Raw genomic sequence first — 16784 nt, 5'->3', positions numbered from 1 at the left:
CTGTTTGCAGTACCATAAAATGTCTGCAGGTGGAGCCCCAGAGCAAAAAGGGCTGGAAAACTTTTTCGATTTTATTTTATTTTTTAAATTTTTGGTCCAACATTTTACAAAAACGTCGTACTATACTATGTCAACCAAAATTTAAAAAATAATTTGACAAAAAAAATTTGTCCAAAATTTGACAAAAAAGTCATACTATACTGTCTTCCGAAATTTGAAAAAAAAAAATTGAAAAAAATATTGACCCAAAATTTGAAAAAGAAAATTTACCCAAAATTTGAAACAAATTATTTACCCAAAATTTAAAAAAAAAATTGGACCCAAAATATTTGGTCCAACATTTGACAAAAACGTCATTCTATACTATGTCGTCCAAAATTTGACAAAAAAATTTGACCCAAAATTTTTGGTCCAAAATATGAGAAAAAAAAAATGGGATCCAAAATTTGAAAAAAAAATGTTGGTCCAAAATTTAAAAAAAAAATGTTGGTCCAAAATTTGAAAAAAAAATGTTGGTCCAAAATTTGAAAAAAAAAAATTATGGTCCAAAATGTGAAAAAAAAAATTTGGTCCAAAATTTGAAAAAAAAATATGGTCTAAAATTTGAAAAAAAAAAATATGATCCAATTTGAGAAAAAGTCGTCCAAAATTTAAATTTTTGACAAATTGAGTATAGCATGTTATAGCAACCTAAGGAAGTGATTTCAACGAAAACAAAGTGAGGACTGGCCAAAATGTCCTCACTCCGTAAAAATGACCTCACTTTGTTGGTTAAAAACCCTCACTGGTCCTCAGTATGGCGCAAGTACAAGAACACACACAAACACACACACACACATACACACCCGCACACACACACTCACACACTCGCGGGTTTGCACAGCTATTCTTCTCAGGACACCACAGCGACTTGTCTCATTTGTACAGCTTAAACCAGGCATACCCAGTCACCTCCCATTACGACATCTGACTCCAGATTGTTCACGGCTTAGATTTGGTTACATTACCATTTAAAAAATTATATAGTTGTGACAAGGAAAACAAAATGATTATAAAACAGTGCATTTGTAAGTAACTTTTGCTGTTAAAAAAAGGTCTGAAGGGACCATTGTCCCCCAGGGAATCTTCACATTATCAAATCTGGCCTTTCTTGCATTTGGTTTAGACTAAATCTAAACATAACCAGTTAATGACTAATCCTAACCTCAACCTAATAACCGTTCAAATCTTAACCCTAAACTTAACCAGGTTCTGCTTCATTGGGACCAGATTTTGTCCCCATGACGACTCTGATTCTGATGATTGATATGCTGTCTCTCTCTCTCTCTTTCTGCAGGATCAGGATGATAAAGGTAGGCGTTCTCTCCTTCACTGACACCTGCTGGACAGTACATGTAACTTCACCTTTTCAGCAGACCAGTCTTGTCACAGCTGTGTCATCTTCATTTCACCTCCTCCTCCTCCTCCTTATTATTCCCTCCTCCAGACTCCTCCCCCACAGCCCTGGACCTGAGGTGGAGGGATTGTCTGTCATGTGTGAATCCATATTATCCTCTTTCATACTTGTGTACATAGAATATCATTGGATTATTATTATTATTATTATTACAGATCCAAATTGTACAACTATTCAAGTACTTTCGTTGACCTAATTTCAATAATCGTAAATAAAATAGTGTCGATTGAAACCATTTGCATAATACAATAGCGCATTATCCTTTAATTTCTTTATGACATGGTGATGCTCCAACATTCATTAATATTTCAAACAGTAGTACAGTAAACACTGCTTTTATTTTTATATTTCTCCATATTCTCTTCAAATTAATGGAAATGTACCACTAAATGTTCATTATAAATCATTTGCACACTAACTTAATTACCGGACACTTTTTGGCTTGTTTTCTCAGAACCACTTAATGTTTTGGATGATGTTATTCTCAGGAGTTTGCATACTATTGGCTATACCTCTCAGATTCTGGCTGGTATTATGCTGCCTTCACGTGCTATCGGAATTATGATAAATACGAGTTCTCAAGTGCACATGAACGCCTCTTCACATCGTAAATAATTGCTTTATTATAATTCCTTTACTGTTGATTGTGTACCAGGATTCCCGTGGATCTGTAAAAAGTCTTAAAAGGCACTGAAATATGATATAATATTATAATAAATCTAAAAACAAGGATTAAATTAGTATTAAAATGCCTTAAATCCTTCTTTCAATAGTCTTGAAAATGTCATATGTCAAAACAGGATTTTATGATTCTTTTTTGTAATTGAAAATCTCACAATTATTGGTAACAGTTATTTAAAAACTGGACCGAAAATGTTTTGTTTTATGTTGAAATGAACACTTGTTGTCACTTACTAATGTGTTTTTGTTTATTGTAAAATTTGTTTTAACTTTCAGTGCAAGTGGCATTTAAAAAGTCTCACAAAGTCTTGAATTTAACTTGCCTTACGCTGTAAGAATCTTAATGCTCTCGCTGGTGAATTAACTGAATCCAAATTTAAAATAATGTTTTACCTAAGAAGCAGGTAAGGGTGAACTGTGTGTCAGCCACTTTTCATTTAGCCCCAACAACACAAGAGCATTTGAATGTAACGCACTCTTCCGATTTCACTTCAAGTGGGAAGTATATTTTTTTCCGATAGCACGTGAAGGCAGCATTACGAAGCAAAAGCTTTAATTACACGAGCTTTAACAAAGAGACGTCGTTCATGTGACCGGTACCAACACAAACGTGTCAAAAATGTTTTTCTGAAAGGGTTCATGGATAGATTCATGTTGGATGGATGGAAAATTGTTTTGTATGTGTGTGTGTGTGTGTGTGCGCGTGCGTGTATGTGTGTGTGTTGCTGACTCTGACTTGTCTTGTCCTTCCAGAGCTGGTAACCTCTGGCACCAGCGATAGTGAGAGTAGTTCCTGTAAGTCTCGCCCCTCCACTGTCGCTCTCTCTCTCTCTCTCTCACACACTCAATATTTGTGCTTTGTGTTTCAAACCCTCAGCAACTTTATGTGTAATCTCGTTGCTGGTGTGTGTGTGTATGTGTGCGTGCGTGCGCGTGTGTTCTCTTTCCGACCTCACGGAAGGATCATGTGCACATGCACATGTGTATTTTGCGTGTCGTGATGACTGTGTTTTTCTGTGCTCGTGTGTGTGTGCATGCAGTCACCTTCCTCTGCTTCTCCAGCCTGATTTTCCAGAGCTGCCGAAGGAGTCAAAAGTAGATAAAGGACAAGGGCGTTTTTGTTCGATATCAATAATCACATCAACTGTGCCTCTAAACATGTGTGCATCATTTGTATTTGTCCACTCAGCTGGCCAGGAGGAGGTCTTCCTTACCTACCAACCTGTCATACAGCAAGAAGGTCAGTTAGTTTTGTCAGTGGCATAGTTGGTACTGTACGTGAATCACAGATAACATTATTATTTATAGAATCTTGGGTTAATTATACATGCACATTATATATTCATTAGATTGTGCAGTTGTTTGTGATTAATAAAGCTGCAAACAAAGCAAAGAAATACACAGTTTACACATAAAGCAGTCACTGAAGAATATTCATTATTTGATTTAAACTTTAAATTAAAAAAAGAAAGTTAATTATCTGTGAATTCATCAGTCTTAGTGGCATCTTTCATGTTACACAATAGTAAAGTATGACAAATTTAGTTTTACAGATACCTTAAAGGTGCATTATGTAATAAATCTAAAGCAACTGGCCATAAAATCCTCCTAATATGTCACAGAGACTCAGGAATAATATTCATATAACAAACTGAACTCACCAACAACAACAGTACAACCAAAATATTTGCATTAAAAAAAAAAAAAAAAATGTTTTGAAATCATGTTTTGGCATGTGGCGCCACCTACAGCCGTCTACCAATCATTGCAGTCAGTAGAGTCTCAGCTTTGAATTTGAATGTAGTAACTGTTTTTGGCCACATTCTTACATATGGCACCTTTAATACAAAGACAGTGTTTTCTACTTCTCTCCAGCTTACTTTGTTTCTGTGTCTTTTTGTCAGTGAATTATACGCGGCCGGTCATCGTGCTCGGACCAATGAAAGACCGGATCAACGACGACCTCATCTCTGAGTTCCCTGATAAGTTTGGCTCCTGTGTCCCGCGTGAGTTTCTCAACTTTGTGATAAATTCAAGTCGTGATCTCTAAAATGACACAGAAACGTGTGTCACGCATTGGTAGCCTTGACCCTCAGTCGCGTAATAAAAACAATAAAACCATTCTATTTTTTACGATGTTTCTCTTAACACTGACGCATGTGTCGACTATGGTGTCAGGCTTTTCTATTTTACTGTACATTTCAGCTCATTGTATAGACTCACTTAAAGTTAATGATCACCTTGTTCAAACAAAAGTGAATGTTTATCTACCACAGGTATCTGCGCTGTTACTCTTCGGATTAGAACAGACTGCTTGTTTCGCGGTTGGTGTAGTGGTTAGCACTCTTGCCTTTGCAGCAAGAAGACCCTGGTTCCTGGGTTTGAGCCCCGTTTGGAACAACTTCGGAACAAGGGCCTTTCTGCAAGGAGTTTGCATGTTCTCCCCTGGTGTGTGTGTGGGTTTTCTCCGGGTTCTCCGGCTTCCTCCCACAGTCCAAAAACATGCGATATGGGGATTAGGTGAATTGGTCACTCTAAATTGACCGTAGGTGTGAGAGTGTGAGTGAATGGTTGTTTGTCTCTATATGTGGCCCTGTGATGGACTGGCGAACTGTCCAGGGTGTACCCCGCCTATCGCCCAATGTCTGCTGAGATAGGCACAGGACCCCCCGCGACCCTCTGGTGGAGGATGAAGCGGTAGATAATGGATGGATGCTTGTTTCACAGGGAGTTATTTAAACAAATCAATAGAAGAAAAAGTATTTAATATATTAAGGGTGCTTTCATTTCTGTAATTCTATGCGATTCAGGGAGTAACAATGTTGCACCCAACCTTAGTTTGAATCACTTTCACACTGCAGTCTAGACTCAATATGCCCTCAACGCTACATGCTACATGCTTATAAACAGTCTTGCGATTGGTCAGACTTTGGGCCAGTTCCTATTCCTATCTTAACCCTCAAGCTCAACCCTTAATCTTAACTGGTCCTCAAAACCAAGTGTTGAGGGTTATTTTGTCACTTAGAAATGGGACACCCCTTAAATGCAGATACGTCTTCAGACTGTGGGGGGCAGAATAACGCGAAAGCTGCGTCCAGTCTGTCAACTCCAAAAAAGAAGAAGAAGAACACATTTACGTCACGATTATTTATTACGATCCGTTTGTCAGTCAAGTTATTAGGTTGTCAGTTAGTTATAAGATGATACTCATACAAATATTCAGCTGACAGTTACCACACACCAAGGCTTATTGAAAAGTAAACGATAGCAAACGATCGCATGTGCGCACCGGCCGGCTATTGACAAAAGATCGTAAAATAAAAATAAATGTTACGCGACAATGACGTAAGTAATCCATAATATGGGCCTAAACTAAGATAATACAATGGTTTTCATCATTTTTATATCTGTATTAACAAAGAAAATACAGAATTTGTAGCGTACTAGTTTTGCTGCTTTCGGCGCCATCTTTGTTATGGCAAAACATGCAATGCATTCTGGGTAGCCCTTGCTCCCAAGGGTGGTCTCGGGAAAATCTCAATATTGAGGCCGATACAGCCCTTAAACTTGGCCCTCAACTTAATTTTTCGCGCTCCCTCAACTTGCACTGGAGGGAGCGCGCATTTTTGAGATTGAGGGTTAAGCAAAGAATTGGAATTCACCCTTTGATTAGTCTGTAGACTGGTGGAGCCAGGAATCGAACCAACAACCTTTGAGTTGATTCCGTTAAAAGTAGGCACCTGCTGTGGTGATATTTGTGTTTTCAATAACACTCTGGTGTGTTGAAAAAACCTCTGATCCTCAGACACAACACGGCCGCGAAGAGACTACGAGGTGGACGGCAGAGATTATCACTTCATGTCCTCCAGAGAGCTCATGGAGCGAGAGATTCAGGATCATAAATTCATCGAGGCCGGACAGTACAACAACCACCTGTATGGAACCAGCATACAGTCTGTACGAGAGGTCGCTGACAAGGTGAGACACTGACACGGACTTCCATTTTGTGGAAGACAAAAGTAGAGGAAGAGTTGTATAATGTTGTCTTTCTGTTTCTACGTCTCTCTTCCAGGGTAAACATTGTATACTGGATGTATCAGGGAATGCAATAAAGCGTCTCCAGTTGGCAGGACTCTATCCCATAGCCGTCTTCATTAGCCCGCTCAACGTCGACAACATCCTGTAAGTAGTATGAGTAACATACATATTCAAAAGACTGCAATAAAATAAGACTTTTTTTGAAATTTAGTTCATGGTCTTGGTATTAAGAATTGGCACAGCAAGTTAATGTAAAGGTCCATTAGTCTTCCACAGTTTTCTCTGGAACATTTTGTCCACAACACATGGTCCGTGTTAGGAAATAGACTTTCTAGCTCAGCCTTTAAACCACCATGAATGAGAGATAATGTAATCTTGTAATTGTGTAATTCCTGGACAACAAAACAAGGATTCTGTCTGCCACTATGGTCAAAATAAGCCACTAAATGGAGCTTGTGGTGAAACAGAGTCAAGAGTCAGTTTAAAGCTCAGTTTGTAATATTGCGAATCTAATCCGATACAGATGATACGACTCTGATACTGGGCTAAATCATTGGCTCGGATATTTGACAGACACAAATGTAAAATCCAATACAATCCAAACATGCTATATACTACGTACAGACAAGTCATGTTGGAGAATTATGTCTATGACGTGACACAGCACAAATGTGTTCTTTAACAGCTTTATGGTTCATAAATGGTCTAAAATGACTGTATCGGAATAATATCGATATCGGAAGATACACAAGTTTGTGGTATTGGTATCGGACACAAAAAAAGTTCCATCATTCCATCCCTACTCTAAACCAGCCATTCTCAACCTTGGGGTCCCGACCCCAATTGGGGTCGCGAGATGATTTCTGGGGGGGTCACCAAATCATATTGGAAAAATATTAAAAAAAAAACAATATTTTTTTTTTTTTTTTTTTTAATCAAAATTAATGTAGCGTCCGATCAGACGTTAGAATGACGACGAGCGGTTGGTCCGAAAAAGTACACTGGATACACCAGCTTTTCACCACCTGACCTCCATCTGGAGATACATCTGTGACAGCGGAGAGTTTTTCCCTTTCTTTTGCCCCTCATTTTTATTAGCGCTGCTTTGATGGTCAATATTGGACAGTACAGCCATGTTTTTGAGCTTAAAATGAATTAGTACAGTGAAGAATAGTTTCCACCCCCGCAAAAAAAAAAACAGACAAAATTTGACACTAAACCTCGACAGTCAACTCTCAAAATGCCGTGTAATTCCCATCCCTAGTTATCGTTTCATTTCATTAAAAAGAAAAAGAAAGTTTGCGTTATTTGTTTACATCTTAACCGGCTGAACTACCAGCAATACGATGGGATGTAAGCGACAATTGTCGGTCTATTACTCGCGTGAAAAGTTACCCTCTTGATGCTGCTGTATGTTTTTCAAAAAATCTAAAAAGTGTTTCTAAATAAAAACGAATAGCTGAAGTGTGTAAGTGCTTGTCTGATATGTAAATGCGACGTAGCCAATGGTGTATTGATCCGGCGTTGTTTCAGCACCGCGGACAGTGCTTTATCCATCATACCCATCATGCGTTCACACTGGTGTGTGTGTGTGTGTGGATGGGGGGGGGGGGTTCGCGGACAGCCGTGCATGTTAAATTTGGGGTCGCGGCTCAAAAAGGTTGAGAACCACTGCCCTAAACAATGGTACAACATCCTGCCGGTCACCTTATCAGCAGGACCCACCCCCAGGAAAATGTCCACGTATATAAAAACCACATTTTAGAATAAAACGTGTACCATACATGGACATAAAAGACAATAATCATGCAAGAAATAATGGAAGAAACAAATACTACCTATATTATACTGCAAAATGGCCTCTAATGTTGATCTTTTTTTCCACATGTAAGAAATTGGTTATGATCAAGCTGAGCATATTTGACACATTTTGAATGACATTTGATGTGTTTTGACTATGTTATAAATTGAATGTATAGATCAGTTCAATATGTGGTTGAACAAATCACATCATGCACATAGATGGGCAGCTAAATATGTGCTAAAATCATTTTTTAATGGCCCAATGTGTGTTTCACTGAAATAAAAGAAAAATTATTCCAAAGCGCAGACGTTTCTCTGGCGGAGGAGCTGTCAATCAGAGCGACATCTGCCACGCCCACACTGTCCTGACCAGTGGTCTAAACCAGTCTGAACAGCAAAATTAGCTGTATTCAAACCAGGTTTTTTAATAGTTATGAATAGTTATTTTCACTCAGACTTTTGTGGATGCTTAATGAGACACTCAACTTTGATATAATATAAGCATTTTTATTATTACAAGTCATGTTTCCACAGGCTTGAAGTTTCAGTGATAATTTGGAACTTGTGTGTGTGTTTGTGTGTGTGTGTGTGTGTGTGTGTGTCCAGAGAGATGAACAAACGTTTTACAGAGGAGCAGGCGAGGAAGACCTACGAGAGGGCTGTCAAACTGGAGCAGGAGTTCACAGAGTACTTCACTGGTGAGTTGCTGCTCTCTGTAATGTTAATTCATAAGCCACAACCACTCTACCACATACTGTACATATTAACTGCTGTTTTAACTAGCTGTTTTATATAGGGCTGCCATCTTGCGGCACCATGTTTTCTACAGCAGCGCGAATGGACAAACCAGTCAAAGTGTGCATTTTACATGTTACAAGTGGAAGCTTATACACACACAAAAAGGAACTGCGTTCCTTTTTGTGTGTGAACAGAGGAGTCCTCATTTGTTACATTCTGCGGTTTCACCACTAGATGTCACACATTTTTACATACTGGACCTTTCATGGAGATTTTGATGACGGTATATTTAAAAAAAAAATGGTATATGTACATTGATTTCTCTCTCTCTCTCTCTCTCTCTCTCTCTCTCTCTCTCTCTCTCTCTCTCTCTCTCTCTCTCTCTCTCTGCAGCTAAAGTCCAGGGCTCTTCTCTGGAGGAAGTGTACTCACAGGTGAAGCAGATCATTGAGGAGCAGTCGGGTCCATACATCTGGATACCAACCAAGGAACGACTTTGAACAAACACACATGTGAACGTATATGACACGTTCACACGCATCTATCTTTCAAAACTTCCTACTTTTGTGATTTTCTATTATCAGCCTGCTTCCTCTCTCTCTCTCTCTCTCTCTCTCTCTCTCTCTCTCTCTCTCTCTCTCTCTCTCTCGCGCTTGCACACACATCACTCCGACACACACACACACATTTACACAAGCACATGCAATTGTATGAGGCTCGGACAAGCTGGGACAGCTGCTTCCTGAAGAGGGGAGGAGCTTAAGTCTGTCCAGCAGCCTATCGGTGGATCTTCCTATGGCTCAGTTCCTTAATGTTTAAGGAGGTGTTTCAAATCAAGGCGACACGTACCATTATGTGATTTTATTTCAATTATTGTTGTTCTTATTGTCGTTGTCGTTGTTTTCATATTAACAAAAGGGTAATGCATTAATGTACGGGTTTGTAATGATGATATTGTCACCGAGACGCAGACTTTTGCACGCCGTAGCTTTAAGAGCATGTTTTCGGGAGAAGATGATGTTCTCCTTTTCTGTCTGTCTGTCTTTCCACATGGCATCACTCCTGTAGAGAGCTATATCCCTTACTTGTCTTTTTTCTGTCTTTCATTCATTTTCTCATCACCTACTTTGCTCCATCCTTTCCTCTTCAAGCTGTCTGCAGACATGAGATTAAAAAACTAGAGCCCAAACATTTTGGAATCAAAGATATTGAATTAAAACAGATTCTCGATTAGATGTTAAGCTGAAAATGAATCATCATGGGGGTAGAGTCCAGCTGGAGCTCTGAGCCTATATTTATCATCTGTCTGAGAATAACAAGATTATTTAAGGGTGAAAAAAAGGGTAATTTTGGTCAATATTAGGACACATTCTAATAAATAATATAGCATTTGTGCTGAACTGTAGCTGCTGGAGCACAAGTGTCTTCCTTTAAACAAGTTAGTGCAAGAACAGGCTTTCAGGACATTTCTCGGTAGTGAAAGAGGTCAATTCTGCTTCACACAAGTCAGTATATGATCAAAAAGGATCTTAAGGCAACACCTAGTTACACTACATTTGCATTGTTGTTCAGTTTAATAAAAATAACTTACGTATGGTATGCAGCAGATGCTATTCTGTAAAAAATGTAAGTCATTTACAGGACGTTATGCTACTGTTGAGATTCTTGATACGCACGAAAAATGATTCAGCTTCAATTTATGTCCACACTGATGAGTGGGAATTGATTGATTCTTGTAGTTTGTGGCCCTGCCTTGTAAATGAGAACATTAGTAGAATACAAGCGTGTAAAATCCTTTTTAAATGTTTAAATCAAATGCAGTAACAGGCTAAAGGTAAAAGTCCTCATGTGACATTAAGATTTTGCTTCAGCTGAATCATATTTTGTCCAAAGTAGTAAATTTTAGTTGACTTTTAAGTTTGACATTACACAACTGTTTGGTAAATACGGGCACAGATCCTTCATATAACAAAAACTGGGTTTTATCACTTTATCATTTTCCTGTCTTTCCTCTTTCCTCCTCTTCCCTCGTTTCTCATGCTTTTCATATCCCTCTGCACGTCTCCACCCTCACAGTGTGACATCAGTCGAGCATTTACCAGTGTATCATGTTCTTCATCGCTATCATCACAGTCATAATCAGCTGTCCCCCTCCCACTGTAGTTGCACTAATGAGGGCTGGTTTCATAAAAAGCATCTTAGATTGGCACATCTGACACCATCCCAGGGTTTCTGGTATAACTGGATACCAGAATGTGATACTCGTTTTTTTTTTTCCCTTCAGCTAATTTACTGATTTACAGTCAAATTCTGGTATGAAAACTCTGGAGAGGATTGATTTTTTTTTTTGCCGTTATATCATTTGAGCAGGTGAACTTGGCTTCTCTCAGGTTACTGTATGAGCTCTGCAGGTAACACTTCATGCCGTTTTTTTTATTTGAGCTGACTACGATGCTAAATCGCTTACTTTGAGATTTGGTCAGATGGTTTTCCCCGAGAGAAAACCCTTTTATCCGACAGTGGGTGAGTCTTCAAAGGTACTTTTGTGATCCCCCTGGATGTCCACACAAAGATGAGACGTTTTGCATGGAAGTAAAGTACAATCTAATGTCAGTATTTCCACACACTATCACTTTTGCACACCTGTTTGAAGCTAATGAGAATGTAACTCATTCAACCACAAGTTTAAAAAAAAAAAACAGGTTGAACATAACTTGCTTGGCACTAAAATATGTTATTTTGGCAGTTTAAAGCAGGATCAGCAGTGAATTGAAACATGAATATTCATAGGAAAAAAAAAAAACCTACTGGGCAATGTTGACATATATTCATTGATTCATTTTCATTTCCATGCAGAAACGGAGACGTGCGAGATTACAAATATAACCTTTGAATGTGCTGCTTCCTTAAAGTAGCTTTTAAGGCTCGAACATGTTCAGGAGTTAACTGGACATCTCACCTCTCGTACCTAGAAGCTTCTTCACTTCTGATGTAACAGTTAGCTCCTGAAGGACGGATACCTGTCGAGAGACAATCCGGGTCGTTCACCTCTAAAGGCCACATTATACTTCTCCGACTGCGTAATGCGTTATCCGTCTGCGTCACCACGTAGACCACTCGAGCCTTTATACTTCTGCGTCGTGGTGACGGATAGGCGCTGCAATTTCCCGCCCGATCGGTAGGGGTCGATGCGCAAGGTTGTTGTGCTTTTGGCTGCAGTGAGCAATGGCGTCCGAGGGAGAAAGACTGTTGTTGTTGAAACAGTGGCCGTTTGTCACTTTTCTGTGTCCCGGAACGCAGTTTTAAGATAATTTGAGGCGAGAAATTGGCCATTTAGAGTCTAAACATGTGCTGTGTGTGTTAAGATATGACGTATTTATAGTTCGGCAGCGACGAAGTCGGCGGTGTTCAGCTCCGCCCTCTGTGGACGCTCGCTGCTCACTGTGAGCCGCTGCTCACAGAGCAGCTTCGCTCGGCCTGTCCTGAGGACCAATCGCAGCTCTTGCCGTCTCCGTTGTCCCTTGACGGAGTGACGGACACTTAAAAATATTCCGTGCACCCGGAGACGACGCAGAGGCTCTTCGACAGGTTCTGCGTCGAGGCAGAGGACTCTGCGTAGCCTACGCAGAGCACTTTACGCAGGAGTATAAATTGGGCTTAACCCAGTTTCAGGTTGTTAGTTTGACCTGAGTCTGAGGTGTGAGGGTCGTAAAGGTCACCAGAGAGACACTCAGTGTCTGAGTGTTGAGTGAAACACAACCTCAACACAATAAGTGAGCCTTACCTACAGCTAAGGAGTGAGGATGACTATGACCTGGAAGGCTGAGAAACCTTCACAGACAGTTCAGCAGATAAGGAGCCAGCTACAGTATATAACCCAAAAAGAAAATGATGTCACAATAATCTTCATTGTCAGGTGCAATGTTTGCGAGATACCGAGATGCTTTTTGGTGACGAAGCCCCCTGTTATGGACCTTGTCGGCCCCGACCGTTTCCCATCTCCACCGTCGATCCCTGAGTCCGACTCCTCCGAGCTGACTGGAGGCCAGAGACATGCAGAGAGAGAGACCCTTCTGTCTGCAGTGTAGCTTTTAATACCCCCCCCCCCCTCCCCCCCCCAGTAGTAAAAGGTTTTGAGCACATGTGTTTTTGAAAAAGCTTTAATATCTCCTCACAGAATGTTCAGCTAAACTTCTTTTATTTTGCGTGTACAGTGCATTCATGAATCAGAGTGGATGAGCGATTGTTTGTCCTCACATGACAGAAGACGAGCTCTCTGTGTGACTCTGGCTGGTGTTTTAGCCGCTGTCTGTTAGAGTAAAGCACTGATGCAGAGAATCTATTATAGAGATGGATCTATATCTAACATATTATACATATTTAATCCCTGCTCTAACTGCCTATTTTGGTACAGAAAAATCAATAAATAAAGGTCTTTATCGACATCTACTGAAATCTTTTGACCCATAACTAGATATTATGTTTTTTTATTTTTATTTTTTTCCAGTGTGGGTTAGCGGGAATGTGTACAGATGTGAATATGATATAATAACTGTAAATATGAATATATTTTACTTTCACATTTGCTGCAGGTTTGTATTGGTCTGTCTGATGTGGCTGCCTTGTCAAGTCTCCACACTAAACCTTCAGGTGTCAAGTTTGTCTATTCATTCATTCATTCACTCGTTTTACCACTTTATCCGCCACACGAGGGTCGCGGGGGGGGAGCTGGAGACAATTACAGCCGACACAGGGCAAAAAGGGTTTGGGTCACACCCTGGACAGGTCACCAGTCTGAAGACAGCAAAAACACACAGAGACAAAATAAACATCCACATTCCACACTCGCACCTGCGGTCAAATTAGAGTGTTCAATGAACCTATGCATGTTTTTGGACTGTGTGAGAAAACTGGAGAATCCACACACACACACACACACAGGGAGGAACATGCAAACTCCACACAGAGAGCCCCTCGGTCGAATCAGGATCCAAACTGGAGACATTCTTCCTGTCAGGCAGGTTTGATAAAATGATTGACGTCCCTATCTTTATTTACCATTTAATTGATACCATCTCCTCACTGCAGAGATAATGGTGGAATAATGATTAATTGGAGAAAAAAAAAAAAGATAAATTTAAAGGGGAAATAAGTAGTTTATAGTGCCATCTAGAGGAGAGGCTGAAATTTACAACAAAGAACTGCTGCTCTGCTCACCCCCTCCCTTCCCTGAGCGCTACGGTATCCTCAGCTGGTCAAATGTCGTCCTCGTTGTCTTTCTCCGTGTCAGCAGATGAGGTTCGTGAGGCGAGGGAGAGGGCGAGCTACCACGGCCGTAGCAGACGAAGCGAGAGAGTGGAGGCGGGACTTCAGCTACAAGTAAAGAGACGCTTGATTTGTTCTCTCGCGTTTGTCCTTACAGGCTCCGGTAGAAACATGGCGTCTCGCTGCTAACGGTGGCTATGCAACCGCGGTCCGCGGTCATGTTATTTAACATGACTTTTTGAAACACTACGAAAATGAAACAAAAACTATTATACAGCGACTAGACAATGCAGGAGCACATAATATGTATAAAAAGTGGATTTTGGGTCATATAAACCCATAAATACTACATATTGTACCTTTAAGTTTAGAAATTAAAATGTTAAAAATGAAAAACTGAAATAACAAAATTACTTTCATCAAAGTAAAATGTGTTTTTAACCAAAAAGTCTCGACAAATACCTGAAACCAAAAAGCAATAGAGTAAAACATCTGTGTGAAACATTTGGGAAGAAATGGGAAGATATTTCAGTATCTTATTTTCACTTTTATATAACAATTCTTTGATTTTATTAGACATCACTGTGTGTACTTAACACTGTGTCATAACACAAGAGTCCAAAGTTAACATTGCATGAACCTGCCCTTAGGTTTCAGTCACAATAACCCGGTAATTCTAGGTAATATCGTGCAGTAAAATGCTGTGACAGTGAACCCAGGTAACAGGTGGTCACAGCTGTTGGGTGATCTTTAAATCTCTCCTGTCTGTCACTGGCTGGATCACAAAGTTCATGTTCTTAGATGCTGCTGACAGCAGATGTTTGGCAGTGACTCCTGTGACCGAAAAACACCAGCAGGGTAAAATAAAGCATCGTCCTGATGCCTCAGTGTGGCTGACACCTCCCCGTCAAACTCACTCTTGTCACACACTGGGAATAAATACAGCGTGACTCTCCGGCCAAAAACGAGCCTCATGCTGGAGTCAGATTTACAGCCTGGTAATAGTCTAACTGTTTTGTTTTTTTTATGATGTAAGGAACTAGAGGCAGTAAAGAAATATTTAATGACCATAAACATGATCCTTGTTAAGCTTCAATTTGGCTGATGATGTTTTAAAGTTTTTAAAAGCTACCTTTTTCAGCATCAATTTACATCACAGCTTTACTGTACTTTGTCTTAAATAAAGCTTTATAATATATCACAGCAACTAAAACACAATAATATACAGTGTCATTTCAAATGGAGAGTGTACTATTTGTTCTGTGTGGCACGTTGCTGCCGTTTTTGTTGGCATTTTATAGGGATGGGAGGCCATTACAGCTTGAATGTGAACTTTACACTCCATGTTTATCCACATTCATTTGGATCGCTGAGGACGGATGTTAACACCAGGACTTGCAGAAACTTGTAGATTACAACAAATACAGATAAAACAATGGCACGTAACATGTTAAATGTACTCTCTTTCACAATGCTAATCTATATTTACTTAAGCGGGCTCAAAATTACATTTGGTTGTTTTAGCAATGAGGATAATTATTTCTATTTCACTTTACTGGAACACATCCAGAAAATATGTACGCAGTTTTTTGTTGTTTTTATTTATTTATTTATTTATTTATGTTTTTAATTCAGAAAAAAAAACAAAACATCTACAGGTGTCAAGTATTTAGCGTTACAGTTACCTAAGCCTAACCCTAACCCACAACAATAACACAGCTCTGTTAATACTGGAGTGGAACCTTAATTAATGTTACTGGTAAATACAGTACATTACATACACATGTTGCATGAGTTAAACTGACAGCTCGCTAATATATAAGAGCAGCTTTAAAGGGACAATATGTAGTATTTATGGGTTTATATAACCCAAAATCCACTTTTTTATACATATTATGTGCTCCTGCATTGTCTAGTCGCTGTATAATAGTTTTTGTTTCATTTTCGTAGTGTTTCAAAAAGTCATGTAAAATAACATGACCGCGGACCGCGGTTGCATAGCCACTGTTAGCAGCGAGACGCCATGTTTCTACCGGAGCCTGTAAGGACAAACGCGAGAGAACAAAACAAGCGTCTCTTTACTTGTAGCAGAAGTCCCGCCTCCTCTCTCTCCGCTTCGTCTGCTACGGCAGCGGTAGCTCGCCCTCTCCCTCGCCTCACGAACCTCATCTGCTGACACGGAGAAAGACGACGAGGACGACATTTGACCAGCTGAGGATACCGTAGCGCTCAGGGAAGGGAGGGGGTGAGCAGAGGAGCAGGTCTTTGTTGTAAATTTCTAGATGGCACTATAAACTACTTATTTCCCCTTTAAGTCACATCACTTCCTTCCAAATTGACATGATCACGGAATTTGACAGACAGAATAAAACAACAGAGCTGGTGCTGATGCCCTGAAACTTTTGCACAATACTGTATAGCAGGTTATATGTCAAGTTATAGGTAACAGACAGGGCATTTCTGAATCAGTTATGCCATGTTTATAGTTCTACAATGTCATGTATACGGGCATCATATATTTCCTATTATTATATTGTCCAAAATCCTGTCCAAATTCAAACCCTGATCATCAGCAGGTTGTACCTCATTGGTCCTAATGAGGTACAACTCTCTAACGACCACATAGTCAGTCTGGGGGGCTTTGGTTTTTGGCACAGCATTGATGAAAGATGACTCAGTTCACAGTTCTGTTTATTTGAAAACAGCTCTTTTTCCTAACTTTTTTTTCCGCCGAGATTTCGGTAAACAGTGAGGAGGCAAAGCAGGTAAACAGACTCTTTGTCTCAGCTCTCGGAGCACGGAG

General features: G+C 39.9%; 1 protein-coding gene across 1 annotated transcript in view; it reads left to right on the top strand.

Annotated features, from left to right (window-relative positions):
- LOC310926319 (disks large homolog 4-like) overlaps positions 1 to 9216 on the top strand; it is a gene marked incomplete at both ends in the record, with an annotated part of 116698 nt that extends 107482 nt beyond the window's left edge. Inside the window, 7 exons of the mRNA XM_083888430.1 lie at positions 1337 to 1352; positions 3327 to 3377; positions 4042 to 4143; positions 5943 to 6115; positions 6210 to 6319; positions 8585 to 8676; positions 9110 to 9216. Of these exons, the coding sequence (XP_083744556.1) occupies positions 1337 to 1352; positions 3327 to 3377; positions 4042 to 4143; positions 5943 to 6115; positions 6210 to 6319; positions 8585 to 8676; positions 9110 to 9216 (651 nt within the window). The remainder of the gene's footprint in view (positions 1 to 1336; positions 1353 to 3326; positions 3378 to 4041; positions 4144 to 5942; positions 6116 to 6209; positions 6320 to 8584; positions 8677 to 9109) is intronic.
- Between the last annotated feature and the right edge of the window lie 7568 nt (positions 9217 to 16784).

The sequence above is a fragment of the Microchirus variegatus genome, assembly GCF_963457635.1.
Source record: "Microchirus variegatus genome assembly, chromosome: 4".
In the NCBI taxonomy this organism is placed as follows: domain Eukaryota; kingdom Metazoa; phylum Chordata; class Actinopteri; order Pleuronectiformes; family Soleidae; genus Microchirus; species Microchirus variegatus.
The sequence above is the reverse complement of the archived record's forward strand: the minus strand, read 5'-3'. Positions and strand labels throughout refer to the sequence as shown.